This window comes from Oncorhynchus nerka, linkage group LG20, assembly GCF_034236695.1.
Source record: "Oncorhynchus nerka isolate Pitt River linkage group LG20, Oner_Uvic_2.0, whole genome shotgun sequence".
NCBI classification, from domain to species: Eukaryota; Metazoa; Chordata; class Actinopteri; order Salmoniformes; family Salmonidae; genus Oncorhynchus; species Oncorhynchus nerka.
In genome coordinates, this window is record NC_088415.1 from 66,556,072 (window position 1) to 66,573,750 (window position 17,679).

At 50.0% G+C, this 17,679-nt stretch overlaps 1 protein-coding gene across 1 annotated transcript in view; it reads right to left on the reverse strand.

Annotated features, from left to right (window-relative positions):
* LOC115102989 (PH domain leucine-rich repeat protein phosphatase 1-like) overlaps positions 1-17,449 on the reverse strand; it is a 101,201-nt gene extending 83,752 nt beyond the window's left edge. Inside the window, 1 exon segment of the mRNA XM_029623505.2 lies at positions 15,564-17,449. Within this exon segment, the coding sequence (XP_029479365.2) occupies positions 15,564-17,145 (1,582 nt within the window). The 5' untranslated portion in view covers positions 17,146-17,449.
* Positions 17,450-17,679: the final 230 nt, after the last annotated feature.

The following is a 17,679-nucleotide window of genomic DNA, read 5'->3' on the forward strand; positions in this document are numbered from 1 at the left end:
ATGTGATGGATCAATTTGTAAGTCGCTCTGGATAAGAGCGTCTGCTAAATGACTTAAATGTAATGTAAATGATTATTCAATATTCTCTTTTGTTGTTCCGTGAAATGTTATTAATTTCATTTAAGTAAAGTTCAATTCATAACTAAATATATATTTTTATTTCTATTGGAAGGATTTAATCATTTGCAATGATGTCTACTTATGACAAGGTCAAATGTTTATGTTTCTGTCTCCATATGATATGGTAAATATATCAAATGCAAAAAACATCTACATTTAAATAGTATTAATATTAATTTGCATATATTTCCATTAATTCCCATGGAAAGTTTCCACCTCTGAATATTCCCCAAAATGTGCAACCCGACTACCAGTCATTGCGCTAAAGCTAAGAGGGACCTTTAACATCCTTAAAACTGCATGCAGACACATAAACAGGGTATCCAAGAGTTCATCTGACTCTGGGTAAGAGGAAAAAGGGCTTATTTGCCATAATCTCGCACTATCCCTTTAAGAGGGACAGGTTACAACTTATATTTGTAGCAAACAGAGCGAGTAGTAAGGAGAATGAGAGCCACTAGCTTACAGCCACCGCTTGTTCCTCAGTATCTCCCTACAGCGCAGTGGCACCAATCAGTTATATTTCCGATGGTATCAACATTAATTTGGAGTAGAATCACAGACCTTCTATATCCAGAGGCGCAACATCGCAAAACTTTGGGGAACGCTTGACAAGCAAACCAGTCCAGGGTTTGAGCAGTCAACTACAGAAGTGAAAAATGATTCCTTAGTTGTTAATTTTCTTGAAATATAAATGCACAATCTAGTTTGGAACCAATGTCTTTAAGTAGTTGAAAATGTTATTACTCCAACCTCGTGAAAGTGAAAAACTGAGACGTTTTCAATTTCTTCAAAAAATGACTTTATATCGAAGGAGTGCCTTAGATTTGATGGCCTGCACATGTGCAGTCCGGCGCAAGACGACCGTTAGACCGATGGTTTTCCTGAGCATAAGTTTAGCTAGCCAACATCGCCTACAAGCGTGATTCTATTGGAGAAGCAGCTTCAGCATGCCCCCTGACCTCCCCCGTCCACAGCACCCCCCCCCCCCCCTGGCTGAAACAAATCCTAGGGGAAACACTGGGGCCGCTTGCTCTCTCTCTCTCTTCTCCCTCTTTCACTCTTACCTCTTTTGTTTTGTTTAAAATTTAACGAGGCCTGGTTGGAACGGCAGACAGGCAGGGAGGAGGGAGGCTGAGGCTACAGTGGGCATTGGCATGGCATCCGGGGTGTTTTGGCTTAGCTCCCTGTCACATGCTGGGGCCATGTGAACGCAGTGGCACTGACAGAGAGGGTGGGAGGGAGTGGGGGGGATGGAGTGTGATGGGAAGAATATAACTAAAGAGGGGAAGTCTTTAACCAGAGGGGCACACAGGCAGAAAGAGAGTCGGAACGGAACAGAACAGAGAGAGAAATAGTGCAAAAGGGAGGAAGAGTGAGAAAAAAAGGGGAGAGTGAGAAAAGAGATTGAGAGTGCCTTACTGCCTTCACAGAGAGAGACAGAGAGAGAGAGAGAGACAGAAAGACAGAGACAGAGCGACAGAGAGAGAGAGAGAGAGAGATCTCCTCGGCCGGGCTGGCGCAGCAGGTTACATTTTCTCCTTTCCCATGGCCTGGGACATTATCAGAGGCCACAGCTGAGAACAATAGCCTGCAGCGTTGTAATGAATAAGGCTAGCTGCACACTGGGCCTGGCCTGCTCCTGCCTTTGGGCCCTTCACTGTGGAGAGGGGAGGCAGAGGGGCCACCAGGGAACCACTCACTGTCCCTTTAAATTGGCTCTTTAACTTTGTGCTGCTTCACCAGCACAACATAGTGCTGCCTTTTCTCAGTACAGAAGCACTGAGCAGAGTTACAACCGCTAACACAGTAGAACCATTGGTGCAGAGCTGGTACAAAACCACTGACAGGGCAGAGCTGAACTGGTATAGAACCACTAACAGTTTGTTCATTTTGTTTCACCTACAGAACAGGTTATCCGTTTGTACTATAAACAAAGCTTTTCTACAGTGCCTTGCGGGACAACACCACACATAGGGAAGTTGTGTTAGTTAGTCTACTTCCTGGTAGTACCAGTGGTACAAAGTAGTTGGGAGTTTTAAATGAAGTCAGTTGGTATCAGTGACTGTGACCTTTAGTTTCCCACCAGAGAGAACGCCACCCAAACACACCCTATCTTTCTGTCTGGACAAGGATTTCATATTTTCCCTGTATTTTTCAAATGTTGCAGCACTTTTCTCCCAGGTAACCCAATATTTTCCGCCAAAGCCCGGAAGTGTCGTTCAAAAGCATTATAAAGAACATACAGTGCCTTCAGAAAGTAGGTATTCAGACCTCTAGACTTTTTTCACATTTTGTTACAGCCTAATCCGACAATGGATTTTTAAAAATGTATCCTCAGTAATCTGACCCCATAATGACAAAATGTATACAGGTTTAGAAATGTTTGCAAATGTATTACAAATAAAAAACAGAAATACCTTATTTACATACACTACGGTTCAAAAGGTTATGGTCACTTAGAAATGTCCTTGTTTTTGAAAAAAAATATGAAAAAAAAAGTCAATTAAAATAGCATCCAATTTATCAGAAATACAGTGTAGACATTGTTAATGTTGTAAATGACTATTGTAGCTGGATACGGCAGATTATTAATGGAATGTCTACATAGGCTTACAGAGGCACATTATCAGCAACCATCACTCCTGTGTTCCAATGACACGTTGTGTTAGCTAATCCAAGTTTATCATTTTAAAAGGCTAATTGATCATTAGAAAACCCTTTTGCAATTATGTTAGCACAGCTGAAAACTGTTGTTCTGATTAAAGAAGCAATAAAACTGGCCTTCTTTAGACTAGTTGAGTATCTGGGGTATCAGCATTTGTGGGATCGATAACAGCACATGCGGCCTTACAAGTATAGGCTAGCGAATTTGATTTTAATTTTGAAATATAATGGGGCCGATTTGAATAATAAGTAGGCTGACTCATATCTACCCTTCATAATATTTCCCCTAATGTTATTAGCCTACTTCTTTCTATTGTTGCTTCATTCCTTCCTCGCTTTCAACAGTTAAATGAAATAAGTGGCGTTGTCCTTATCTTCATCATTCTAATGATATCCTTGACATCCTTTAATGCCACCCTTGAATTAGATCCAGAGGGCTTTCACTTCTCTTCCCGTAGATCGAGTGGTTATGGGTCTGAATTAATAACTGCTATAGCCTACCGCCATCGAGCGTTTGGCTCTTCTTTCAAAACGACCAGTGAGTTATATTGGCTGCTGCATTTAACATTCAGCAAAAAAAAAAGAGCTGACGTCCCTCTTCGAATACTCTATTGGTATAAGAATGATTTTAAAAAAACATTTTTTTTAAACAATGTCCAGCAAGGTATTCTAGTCTAGCTTTTCCTGCATGGGACTCCCAACAGCTAAGGAGCTTCTTTCTTCTTAAGGAGGCCAGCGGAGCACTGTTGCTTGCGTACTGCGCAAGAGACAAGGGGCCATAAATTAGACGCTTATTATGCATAACCCAGCTAAATATAAGGCTAATACTGCAATTATTTCTATATATAGGGCTATACATCAATCTAAAATAGGATGATCTATTTTGGGGGCAATTTGAATGGAGTTGATGGAGGGAAAGACCACGAGAATGCTCGCATGTGCACTGATTTAAAGTAAGATATTCGAGTGACAGGTTGTTTTAAAACTCTGCAGATGCAAAAAAACTATTTTAATCTTTACAGTTAAAGAAAACAAGGTGCCCCCGAAAGCCAGATAGAGATGAGTAAATTAAGACGCGTATTCGTTCTTTATATTACAGTAGCAAAGACAATGCTGCAACAAATGTAGGCCTAACTGTCACAAGAAAAAAAGTTACCATCATGAGATGATAGGTCTACATGCATTGTGAACTGTGCTCCATACTGAGATGGGCTGTCTGTCCTCACCCAGAGCGTTGATTCATCATGCAGAGGTCGTAGAGAAAAGCCTGTTCATATAAATCATTTATGATAATTTACCGGTTTCTCGCAGTTATTTATACCGGGAAAAATGGAGTAGATTTGGGTGATAAATCCTGGTGAATCTCGGTAACTGGGTTCCCGCCATTCAACCCTAGTCTGGACCACACAAACGTAGGTGTTGTAACCGTTTATGTTCTGACCACAGCCGTTGTATGTGGTTGTCAAGCAACCACTTATCAGTTCAAAACCCATGGCAAACTGTCATAAAATAAAGTGCCTAGCCATAGAAAATGATAGCAGATTAGACCTAAATTCTGACAACATCCAATTGATCTCCATCTAATGTAGAAACGTGAAAGTCCTAATGATTTCCCTGGAGACTTGAGTGAGTTGAGGCAGAGCGAATTGGTTAAACAACATTTGAGATGGCATTTAAGGACCCAACTTAAAGCAGACAGGCAGCAGTGTTTCCTAATCAGAGTGTTTGGGGTTTTGAGCTTCTTTTTTGCTCTGCTTTAATGCCGAGGGTTGCACATGCAGGCTGGCATTAGGCTGGGCTGCTGTTGATCAAAGCTGGGTAGAGTGAGCCCTGCTGGCCTGGTCCTAATCCCCCTGCATGGGCATGAGGAGCACAGGGGGCTGGGAAGGAGGAGAGGGGAGGAGTGAGCAGGGGAAAAGGGGGCTGGGGATGAGTGGAGAGGAGGAGGGGACTGGAAAGGAGGGGCCTGGGGGGTAGTGGAGAGGAGGAAGGGACTGGGGAGGAGGAGTGGAGGGTAGGAGGGGGCTGTGAAAGGGAGAGCAAAGTGGGGACTGTGGAGAAAGAAGCGTGATTTACTGGGGATTGGGGCTGACAAGAGGATGGGATTTGGGATTCTAGGGCTGTCCTGACTTTGGGGAGACCCCTTCCCTGCCATGTTAACCCCATGTGGGCACACTCCCTCCTCTATATCCAAAGCTTCTCACAGAATAACACTTTTCCTTCAGGCCAGTTTGACAGACAGCTGAGAAGGCAGGCATTTCCCATAGGGTGTATAGGCTCCCGCCCCCTTCACGCCCCTCTCCCCCTCCCTCAGAAGGCTAGACAGGAATGGCATAGCATGACATTCTTTAGCCCAGAGAGTTCAGCTGCTTACCACAAAGCAGTGTTCACTTCAAAAAGTGGTTATCGGTTCCTGCTCTAGTTTACATTTGAAAACCACAAGCCTTTCTCAGAACCACCTCGGGCTAAACTCAATCACCATGGTCACCAGGAATACTGTGCATTAACGTCCATCACAGTACATGAGTAAAGAAGAGGAGTGGGAGGACAGGAGAGCCCTAGATGAGGGTGGCAGAGAAAAGGTAGACTATGGACAGTCAGAAAAAAAAAAAAAAAAAGATTGTCTATGGAGAGAAAGATACAGCGAGAGATGAATGGAATCTGTCAGATGGTCTGAGGGAGGAGATGTGAGAAATGATAGCGAGAGGAAAGAGACGAGGACAGATTGAGGGAGAAATTGAGAGTGGGAGGGGTGGCGTGGGAGAGAGGGAGGGAGGGATGTCGGCCAAGAGGGGGGGATCTATATTAGAATGAAAACAGACATGCTCCTCTGGCTCTGCAGGCTGACACCACTATCATAAAAGCATCTCGCTGCGCGCATTCACACACACCACCAGCCAAAACCACCGTCCTCACATACCGGATCAGACCACCTCCCCCAACACACACAGAAATCCTGCCTACCCCCACACACACACATCTTATATAACAGCGTGTTCCGCCCGTGAGGAGACAACGCAACAGTGCCCTCTTAACCCCCCCACCCTTCTTGGGTGTGCACACACAAGACACATTGGATTCGAGCCCTGGAACGTGTGAAATCTGATTAGACATTTACATTGACTCACCAATGGGCTGTTTAGGAACACACCATTAGCTTCCAGCCAGGAAAGGAGATGAGATGAGGGGAGACAACCACCGTTAGGGGACTCACTCTCACTATCGGTTGGCATTCATTCTGAAGCGATTTTCTCTCTAGTGCTAAACTACTAGTAAGACCTTGAGGACCTTGAATCTAATAAGTTTAATCACGTTGAAAAAAATGAAAGAGCTCCTAAATTTGTTGCCAAGACGACCAGTGACACATACATAAAGAAGGTGTCAGAAACCGTGTTCGTCTGCCATGATGTGAAAGATTTGGAGTAGACAGATTTGCGAATGTGGGACCAATCTGGGGTGTTGAGCAAGAGGAGAGCAGATCAGAGGAGAGGAGCAGGGAGAGGAGCGGAAGACTCCGAGTCAGCTGTGAGCTTAGCGGCTGCCGAGGCTGCTTCAGAGAACACGCTTCACTAAGCCTTTAAACCCCTAGCTAGCTGCGGAGTTCTTAAAGTCACCATGTCACCACCAAATTCCTGCTCACTACTCAGCTCTGTGACGGGGAAAACAAGACGCGCAGTAATAAACTTATTTAAATGTGTGGACTGTGGGCAAACTAATGTAAGGTAAATATTAATGGCCTGTATGCAAATACTGTATCACCAAAAAATTTCCTCTTTATGTAGTGAAAACATCCTCTCTCTGGCCTCACTGTGCTATGAGTGTGTGTACATGGAAATATGAAATGCCTGGATTATGGCATTTCTTTAAGACAGCCGAGTCTGACTGATCAGCCTTTTCATTTGAAACTCATATAATGGTCATGTGACATTTTCTGAGCGGGCATGTATTAGTCTGCTATGTGTTGTGTACAAAGGGGTCCTTCAGCTTGGGCACTGGCTGGCTGGCTGCGTTGGATATCTCCTTCGTCATCAGTTCCACATGAGCGACGCATTCCCATGCTGCACCTGTCCGTCACGCCGCCTCAAACACGTGTGACACAGCAACATTGTTAAACATTACCCAACTCTTTACCCGAGTGAAGAAAAATAATCAACTCTGCCCTCTCACCTGACGGTCTAGCTCACCCGTAGTATCATACTCTCTGAAGTAGCCTAAAAGCACAATGGGCCAAGTAATGTATTGCCGGAGTGACTTTTGAATAAATAGGCCAACCAATAACAGTATAATGACAGCGAATCTCAGTTCAAAAGCAATGCACTGTCAACTAAGCACAAATTTCACTCAACTGGAGCACTGCAGCTTGTGATACGTTTGATTGAGACCGGAAGCAAAATATATATATATATTTTTTTTAAACAAGTCCGGGGCAGACGGTAATTAAAAGTAAAATCCTACGTTTTCCTAAATGTGGGTTGTTTGCTGAGCTAAACTAAGGAGAAGGTTAATACAAGTAAATCATTCAGGGCTGGTACAAAGCACTCTGGCACCTCAGCCTCTGGGGAAGCCCTGTGTGCTCCGGTGCCGAGGTTTAAACCACTGATTCTGTTCTCTCACACACACACACACACACACACACACACACACACACACACACACACACACACACACCCCTCTGAGTTTGCTAGTGGGGAAACAGTTACATCCTCTTGGCAAGGGAGAGCTTTGTTAGGTTATTCTCCCGAGAGGTCTCTGGGCTGATCCTAGTTCAGCGTAGTCACAGAGGGACACTAACCTAACGAAGAAAGATGCCCGAGCGGAATCCCCACTTCTGTTTTTCAGGGGGAAATGGAAGTTCGGTTGATAATACCGTTTCCTGAAAACCAGTACAATCCGCTTTCTCACAACGCCGCTAAGGGTGAAGGGACACAGAAGTCCCTGAAATATGAGCTGGTCCCAGTTCAGTGGGATTCTGGAAAAAGGTACCCGGTTTGGGAATTGCCGTTTCAGCCACAGCTCCCCTGAGTCATAGAAGCCCTCAACTCACATGGCACCGGCAGTCAACACAACATGTTTTCTCATAGCCTTGAACTGTGGAGTTTCTACTTGGGTTGAGTCTATCTTTAGTTTATGTAATAGGTATTGTAATAAGCAATATTTTGTCTCGGTCTTATTATCCTGCAATAAGTGTTAAGTCATTTAATTACCAACATACAGTATGATTTACTCTGTTCCCTTAAGTCTTGACAGAGAAAATGGAGGGCCATAATGCACTGTACTAGTGACCTGTCATCGTAATGGCCCCTGTGTGGGCAGAACTGGAGGTCTCACTCTGCAGACTGTCAAAGAGCACCGCCATGGCCCTTTGATCCGTGTGTGTGTGTGTCCCACTCTCTCTGGCAGACCCTCCGCTCACCCAGGTAAGATACCGTATCTCATCCGGTCACGAGGGAGGGAGGACAAGGTCTGGTTGGAGTCACAGGCTTTAGAGTAGAGGTTCGACAACTAAGCAATCTCACTGTATTTGCCCGCCGTTCAAGCCTATATCTCCAACAGGCATATTTCACAGGTGCCAAACGGGTGTTGTTGATTGTAAAGACACGACTGTCTCCGCCACACACCTAAAGACCTAATAATGCATGACTGTCGAGATGAGATATTAGAGTCTACTGGACTTCCTGTTACAGACGCTTCACACACACACACACACACACTAACACAGAAAGGCCTTCAGTGCCACAGTGGCCTTCAGTAAAAGCAGCTGTGCCTGCAGCAAGTCAGCCAGTCAGCCGAGGCAGCTCCCGTTTTCCCTCTCCCTGTATTCACTATCGGAGAGGAACAGTCACTCAAAGTCAGTCAGTCAACTGAAGACGTGGCAGTAGCACTACTAGCTTCCCTCCTCTGATCCTCTCCATCCTCACACTTTGTTTCATATAGCAGACGCTCTTATCCAGAGCCACTTACAGTTGGGTGCATTCATCTTCAAGATCGCCGGGTGAGACAACCACATATCACAGGCGTAGTTAAGTACACTATTCCTCAATAAAGAAGTTAGCAGCTAAGTCAGTGGTAGTAGGAAAAGCTTTGGGTTTTTTTAATGGGGGAGGTTCTTATTCTAAAGATATTCTTTGAAGAGGTCGGGTTTCAGACTTTTTCAGAAGATGGGGGACTGGGCAGGGACACTTCCTCCCCAGCAGACCTGCCCGGCATTCTAGAAGAGCCAGCGTACATTCCTCCACCATTCGGGTGCCTCACACAAGGGCATATGGGCTGCTGCTTTTGAACGACCTTGTACGCTGCTTACTCCTACTCCACTGGCCTTTTAGACCAGAGTCAGGCGGTTGGACTTTTGAACTGTAGAGAGACAAGGACCTGGTTATTGGGTAGTGGCCCAGGGGGGTGAGTCGAGGGTCAGACGGGGCCTGAGGAGGGCTCAGATGAGCAGAGTTAAGCTGACTCACGTGGGACAGGGAGGGAGGGAAGTGTTGGCTGGCTGGCTCCTGGAGGTAGAGCAGCGTCAAAGCTACTGTACTGTAATGGCTGTCACAGCTTGTTGGTTGGCTAGCTAGTTCGACTCAGCTGACTGCATATGTATGCCACACAGGGAGGCTGCAGGCCTAGTGTTAAGCATATTAACTAGAGCTGGGAGATATGGGTAAAAATCCATTTTGCAATAAATTGCCTGAATTGGTGCGATAACAAATAGAACAATATGTTTAATAACAATGTGCACCATTTGTTTGGTCATTATCCTTTAAAAACTGCTACTACTAGTTTAATATTTATGCCATCAATTCTCCCATTAACAATAACCCATATAGCAATAACCCATAACTTCACATTTCTGTAGTACTTCCGCACCTCTCTGATTCGGGGGGGGGGGTTAAATGTGGAAGACACATTTCAGTTGAAGGCATTCAGTTGTACAACTGACTAGGTACCCCCCTTTCCCTTCTCGTAATGAACCATATCAGCAAAACGCCTGCGATCAGTGGTTGGTATGGTCGGTGTCGATCATTTAACTGTTAACCACACACACACACACACTTTCGCTCTCTCTTTGCATCCTAAATCCACACACGCTCCTTGTGCCCATCATATAAAACCATTTCCATGAACTGATTCTAGTATCCACTCAAGGCACTGTGGGCTTTAAAACAAAAGACACAAAAGGACTTTGGACCTGGCACATTTGACAGTGAAGGTGAATGGGACAGCGACAACAACATGCTAGCCATTTTCAGTCTCACATTGACAACGACCTCTGCAACAATAGCTATCCTCTCTCAGTCCGGGCAGGACAGACGTTTGGGGAGACAGAGAGTGTGTGTTTTGACCTCTGTTCACGTGCAGTATCAGGCTCCTAAATTTAAAAAGCTCACCTTCACGTTTCTAAGACCTTCATGTCCCTGGTGAACGTTCTAGAAACAAAGACACAGTCAGACAGGCAAGCACAGTGTTTGTGCTAATCATCCCCTGCTTACCCAGAAGCCTTGGTTATATTACTGTCACTTCTCTGTCTCTCTGTTTCTCCCCCCAGCTGAAGCAGAGGTGGTGTATCAGTGGTGGGAGAGTGAATGAAAAGCGCTTCCTGCTCTCTGATGGGGCTGGGACTGGGGCTAGTGCTGAGGATGGGACTGGGCTGAGGCTGTGGCTGGGACTGGGGCTAGTGCTGAGGATGGGACTGGGCTGAGGCTGTGGCTGGGACTGGGGCTAGTGCTGAGGATGGGACTGGGCTGAGGCTGTGGCTGGGACTGGGGCTAGTGCTGAGGATGGGACTGGGCTGAGGCTGTGGCTGGGACTGGGGCTAGTGCTGAGGATGGGACTGGGCTGAGGATGGGACTGGGGCTAGTGCTGAGGATGGGACTGGGCTGAGGCTGGGACTGGGGCTAGTGCTGAGGATGGGACTGGGCTGAGGCTGGGACTGGGGCTAGTGCTGAGGATGGGACTGGGCTGAGGCTGGGACTGGGCTGAGGCTGGGACTGGGGCTAGTGCTGAGGATGGGACTGGGGCTAGTGCTGAGGATGGGACTGGGCTGAGGCTGTGGCTGGGACTGGGGCTAGTGCTGAGGATGTGACTGGGGCTAGTGCTGAGGATGTGACTGGGACTGGGGCTAGTGCTGAGGATGGGACTGGGCTGAGGCTGTGGCTGGGACTGGGGCTAGTGCTGAGGATGGGACTGGGCTGAGGCTGTGGCTGGGACTGGGGCTAGTGCTGAGGATGGGACTGGGCTGAGGCTGTGGCTGGGACTGGGGCTAGTGCTGTGGCTGGGACTGGGCTGAGGCTGTGGCTGGGACTGGGGCTAGTGCTGAGGATGGGACTGGGCTGAGGCTGTGGCTGGGATTGGGGCTAGTGCTGAGGATGGGACTGGGCAAAGGCTGTAGCTTGGACTGGAGCTAGTGCTGAGGATGGGACTGGGCTGAGGCTGTGGCTGGGACTGGGGCTAGTGCTGAGGATGGGACTGGGTTGAGGCTGTGGCTGGGGCTAGTGCTGAGGATGGGACTGGGCTGAGGCTGTGGCTGGGACTGGGGCTAGTGCTGAGGATGGGACTGGGCTGAGGCTGTGGCTAGTGCTGAGGATGGGACTGGGCTGAGGCTGTGGCTGGGACTGGGGCTAGTGCTGAGGATGGGACTGGGCTGAGGCTGTGGCTGGGACTGGGGCTAGTGCTGAGGATGGGACTGGGCTGAGGCTGTGGCTAGTGCTGAGGATGGGACTGGGCTGTGGCTACTGAGGATGGGACTGGGGCTAGTGCTGAGGATGGGACTGGGCTGAGGCTGGGCTGGGACTGGAGCTAGTGCTGAGGATGGGACTGGGCTGAGGCTGTGGCTGGGACTGGAGCTAGTGTTGAGGATGGGACTGGGCTGTGGCTGGGACTGGGGCTAGTGCTGAGGATGGGACTGGGCTGAGGCTGTGGCTGGGACTGGAGCTAGTGCTGAGGATGGGACTGGGCTGAGGCTGTGGCTGGGACTGGAGCTAGTGCTGAGGATGGGACTGGGGCTAGTGCTGAGGATGGGACTGGGGCTAGTGCTGTGGCTGGGACTGGGCTGAGGATGAGACTGGGTTGAGGCTGTGGCTGGGGCTAGTGCTGAGGATGGGACTGGGCTGAGGCTGTGGCTGGGACTGGGGCTAGTGCTGAGGATGGGACTGGGCTGAGGCTGTGGCTAGTGCTGAGGATGGGACTGGGCTGAGGCTGTGGCTGGGACTGGGGCTAGTGCTGAGGATGGGACTGGGCTGAGGCTGTGGCTGGGACTGGGGCTAGTGCTGAGGATGGGACTGGGCTGACTGGGCTGAGGATGGGACTGGGCTGTGGCTAGTGCTGAGGACTGGGGCTAGTGCTGAGGATGGGACTGGGCTGAGGCTGTGGCTGGGACTGGGCTAGTGCTGAGGATGGGACTGGGCTGAGGCTGTGGCTGGGACTGGAGCTAGTGCTGAGGATGGGACTGGGCTGTGGCTGGGACTGGGGCTAGTGCTGAGGATGGGACTGGGCTGAGGCTGTGGCTGGGACTGGAGCTGGATGGGACTGGGCTGAGGCTGTGGCTGGGACTGGAGCTAGTGCTGAGGATGGGACTGGGGCTAGTGCTGAGGATGGGACTGGGGCTGGTGGCTGGGACTGGCTGGGACTGGGGCTAGTGCTGAGGATGGGACTGGGGCTAGTGCTGAGGATGGGACTGGGCTGAGGCTGTGGCTGGGACTGGGGCTAGTGGGGCTGAGGATGGGACTGGGGCTGTGCTGAGGATGGGACTGGGCTGAGGCTGTGGCTGGGACTGGGGCTAGTGCTGAGGATGGGACTGGGCTGAGGCTGTGGCTGGGACTGGGGCTAGTGCTGAGGATGGGACTGGGCTGAGGCTGTGGAGGATGGGACTGGGAGGGGCTAGTGCTGTGGCTGGGAGGGCTGAGGCTGGGACTGGGCTGTGCTGAGGCTGTGAGGCTGGGCTGGGATTGGGGCTAGTGCTGAGGATGGGACTGGGCAAAGGCTGTAGCTTGGACTGGAGCTAGTGCTGAGGATGGGACTGGGCTGAGGCTGTGGCTGGGACTGGGGCTAGTGCTGAGGATGGGACTGGGTTGAGGCTGTGGCTGGGGCTAGTGCTGAGGATGGGACTGGGCTGAGGCTGTGGCTGGGACTGGGGCTAGTGCTGAGGATGGGACTGGGCTGAGGCTGTGGCTAGTGCTGAGGATGGGACTGGGCTGAGGCTGTGGCTGGGACTGGGGCTAGTGCTGAGGATGGGACTGGGCTGAGGCTGTGGCTGGGACTGGGGCTAGTGCTGAGGATGGGACTGGGCTGAGGCTGTGGCTAGTGCTGAGGGGACTGGGCTGTGGCTAGTGCTGAGGATGGGACTGGGGCTAGTGCTGAGGATGGGACTGGGCTGAGGCTGTGGCTGGGACTGGAGCTAGTGCTGAGGATGGGACTGGGCTGAGGCTGTGGCTGGGACTGGAGCTAGTGTTGAGGATGGGACTGGGCTGTGGCTGGGACTGGGGCTAGTGCTGAGGATGGGACTGGGCTGAGGCTGTGGCTGGGACTGGAGCTAGTGCTGAGGATGGGACTGGGCTGAGGCTGTGGCTGGGACTGGAGCTAGTGCTGAGGATGGGACTGGGGCTAGTGCTGAGGATGGGACTGGGGCTAGTGCTGTGGCTGGGACTGGGCTGAGGATGAGACTGGGTTGAGGCTGTGGCTGGGGCTAGTGCTGAGGATGGGACTGGGCTGAGGCTGTGGCTGGGACTGGGGCTAGTGCTGAGGATGGGACTGGGCTGAGGCTGTGGCTAGTGCTGAGGATGGGACTGGGCTGAGGCTGTGGCTGGGACTGGGGCTAGTGCTGAGGATGGGACTGGGCTGAGGCTGTGGCTGGGACTGGGGCTAGTGCTGAGGATGGGACTGGGCTGAGGCTGTGGCTAGTGCTGAGGATGGGACTGGGCTGTGGCTAGTGCTGAGGATGGGACTGGGGCTAGTGCTGAGGATGGGACTGGGCTGAGGCTGTGGCTGGGACTGGAGCTAGTGCTGAGGATGGGACTGGGCTGAGGCTGTGGCTGGGACTGGAGCTAGTGTTGAGGATGGGACTGGGCTGTGGCTGGGACTGGGGCTAGTGCTGAGGATGGGACTGGGCTGAGGCTGTGGCTGGGACTGGAGCTAGTGCTGAGGATGGGACTGGGCTGAGGCTGTGGCTGGGACTGGAGCTAGTGCTGAGGATGGGACTGGGGCTAGTGCTGAGGATGGGACTGGGGCTAGTGCTGTGGCTGGGACTGGGCTGAGGATGAGACTGGGGCTAGTGCTGAGGATGGGACTGGGGCTAGTGCTGAGGATGGGACTGGGCTGAGGCTGTGGCTGGGACTGGGGCTAGTGCTGAGGATGGTACTGGGGCTAGTGCTGAGGATGGGACTGGGGCTAGTGCTGAGGATGGGACTGGGGCTAGTGCTGAGGATGGGACTGGGGCTAGTGCTGAGGATGGGACTGGGCTGAGGCTGTGGCTGGGACTGGGGCTAGTGCTGAGGATGGGACTGAGGCTAGGGCTGGGGCTGAGGCTGGGGCATGCAAACCCAGCTTGGCAGGCAGGCAGTTACTGTGACAGTCCAGGATGCAGGGTGTCTGGAGGACAGGGCCCGTGCAGCATTTAAATGACCACAATTTACTGAATACATTTAAGAGCTGGGGTTTTATGGTCCCCCAAGCCCCCCTTACATCCCTCTCTCTCTACCCATCCACTCCTCTATCCCTCTCCCCATCCATCCATCCGCCCACACAGGCATTCATGCCTTTCATTGCAATGATAATGGGCCAAAGCTGTAACAGGGCCCATGTCTGAGGGCCATAAGTTGCAGCGCTGGCTTTGTGGCCATATCATGCGTGTCGATGGGAGCGGAGTGTGCTGCCACGGTTCAACAAAGACTGAGGGAGAGGAGGGAAAAAACAACCACACTAAAAATGTTTTTTTTTTTTTTAAAGAGACTGTCCCTACTGCCTTCAGCAGGGCAACTTTGCCCAAAGCATAGCTTCCCTGTTAATCTTAAAACACCTCATGCCAGTATATACACACAGTCAGGCCTGGTCGGCAAGCCTGAACACGTTAGGTGACGGGTGTTCAAAATGTGTGTGAGCTAAACACACACTATGGTGATACTGGATAAGCAGTTATTGTGTGGTGAGCTTCACTTCCTACTTACCTTGACAACACTTGTTCCCAGAGCCTTATATCTGCCTATCATTATCGTCCTGCATGGAATATGGACTGTTACGCTCACCTCGCCTGTCAAAGTGCACAGTTAATGACAACAGGGAAGAATGAGCCCGCCCTATACCATCTGCAGGGCATTATAACAGAGGACAATAGTCTGTTCCTACACGGGGGATAAGGAGAGGCGAGGTGCTGAAGGGTTGACTTTGAGCACCTGCAGGGTAGACCGAGATCAAAGTTACAATGGTATAACATGGCATTAAGCTGCACCATGTAGGCTAATGCCATTCTCTAATACAAATAGACATTGTAGGCTTTGGAATGACATGCAGGGAGGTGTGCACCAATGCACAAGTGTACATTAGGTGCAACAGTTCCTTCCTTGAACTCCATCACCAAAAATGGCACAAAATGCACAAGAAAGTGAATTGTGCACAATGACGAAGACCAGGTCCATGGCTTTTCCCCTCTTACCAACTTCAAGAGCCGCCTATTAAATCAGGGGCCACTGATTCTCTGACCATGTGTCAACATAAGGCCTGGTGTAATAACATCCACACATCTTTCACACCTCAACAGCGCCTCATAAACAATCATTGAGCAAGTGGCTTTTTACCTGCGTAAAACCGCAACAGAGAGCCAAGCTCGGTGTTCATCCCTTCCTCCTGCACGCGCCACGGGTCCTTAAATCCCAGTTTGAAGAGAAAGTCATTCTGGATCTGGAGAGGCCTTTCGTCTTGCCCAAGCCTCCTGACAGCTTCACCGTGGAGCTGAACGTAAAGTGTGGGACTGGTGTCTCCTGCTGCGTCCCTATCCTGATCGGTCGCCCCCGACCCTGTTTTCAAACCTCCTTGCCGATTGTCAGGTTCTTGGATGTTGGGCGTGTTAACTCTCATAAAGGCCCGGGACAATGAGCGACTGCTACTGCTGGATGGCAGGCTGCCCAGGCTGAGAAGTTTGAGTCTGTCACCTGCCCCCATATCGTTTGCCACCCCACCGTTGCTAAACTTGTAGTTGGCAGCGACAGTGTTGCCATTGGGGAGAATGGGGTCAACGTTTGTGGTAGGACAGTCGAGCTCCAGTTCGTCTGAGGAGCTTCCATAGGTTTCGTGGCCCTCCATGGCTCGATCAAAAGTAGGGCTCAGGATGGATGCGTCTGTGCCCAGGATCATGTCGTCACTGAGGGAGTCCCGGTGCTCACTGAGCCGGACCCCTGAGCTGCTGAGGTCATCGAATGCACTGCTGCTCTCCACGTCTGAACCAGAATTGAGCCCGTAGCTGTCCAGTCCGTTCAGCCTCTGTTCTGAATCATAACCGTTAGGAGGATCCAGGTTAGAATTCAGATCCGACGAGTTAGTTATATTATCTTGCGACTCTGAGTCTGGAGTAAAAAGTTTTGCATCTTGTTGCCTCTCATCGCCGTTCTCCATAAGCAGTAGTCTCAGCCTGTCACTTGGCTGGTCCGATAGGCCGCCACTGAGTTCTGGGGGTCCCGAATGGTTGCACTTGATACTTCCATCTTCCTTTAGCTTAGACTGGGCGTCATTATATGTATACTTCACATTACAGTTGCCGTTTTGATCAGTCTTTAAGTTGTCTTTACAAAATATACGCAATACAGTGCTCGACTTACTGCAGAGTTTGCTCATACGGAGCGCCATCTCGCCGGCTGTAGTATCCATCGTGCACACCACCGGCCTAGGATATGAAGGCGACGTGAGTTTATCGTGGACGTGTATGGATCCCCTGTGAAGATCCCCTCGCACCCACTCTCTATCTGAAGGCTGTAGTTGCATGTTTTGCCGATGCCTCAACAACGTCTTCCTATCCAGACTCCGAGTATGCAGAGACGCAGAGGAGATGGCCGAGTTCATCTTGGCGCCGAAGGCGGCAGTGACAGCTGAGGTGGCAGTGGTTGCAGAGAGGTTCCTCTTCAGCCTCCTCCGTCTCAACAGGAGCGAGTTGGAGTTACTGGATAAACTCCGACCATTCGTAGATGTGCTTCCATTACTTTTATTCGAAGCACTAGACCCCAACGCATCATGGGAATTTCTAATATCTAGACGAGAGGCTGCCACATTTCCACCGCCATCATCCACAGGCGTCCCCTGAGCGACAGACAGTCCACTAGGCTTCTTAAACTTATTCGCACTTACATCTGCCGAGCCTATAACGACGACAGTCCGCGCACTTTCCATTTTGGCAAATGAAAAGTACACTAAATCTCCGTGCGTACTTCGCTTAACATCAGCCTTCTACATTAAAAAAGCGCGTCAATATGAGCACAATACAGTAAATATCCGCCGGTTGGGCGGTGTACTTATCCCGCTCTTCATTCACTTATTTGCCTTCGTGCTCCAGTTGGAATCTCCCCTGCTGTACCCGAAAACATTTTTACCAAGGAAATCCGCTAAAAGAGTCTGGACTCGAAGTTTGAGATCGGTACAAGGGCGGAGACGTGACTGTGTGTCTCATTTACACTGAATACTATGGTAGAATATGAAATGAACGTCCGGAGACCGCTTACGCAAATACAGAACGATATATATTCATGATGTGACAAATGGGGCGCAATACGGTATTGCCTTCTGGGAAATGTATTTTAATGTAAGGATTTCATGTTGGAATACCGAAGTAAAAACTACATTTCCCAAATGAAGTGAATGCCCACAGCAGACAATGTTCAGAATGGTGTAAATAGATATGTAATACACAGAAATACGGCTCCTGTT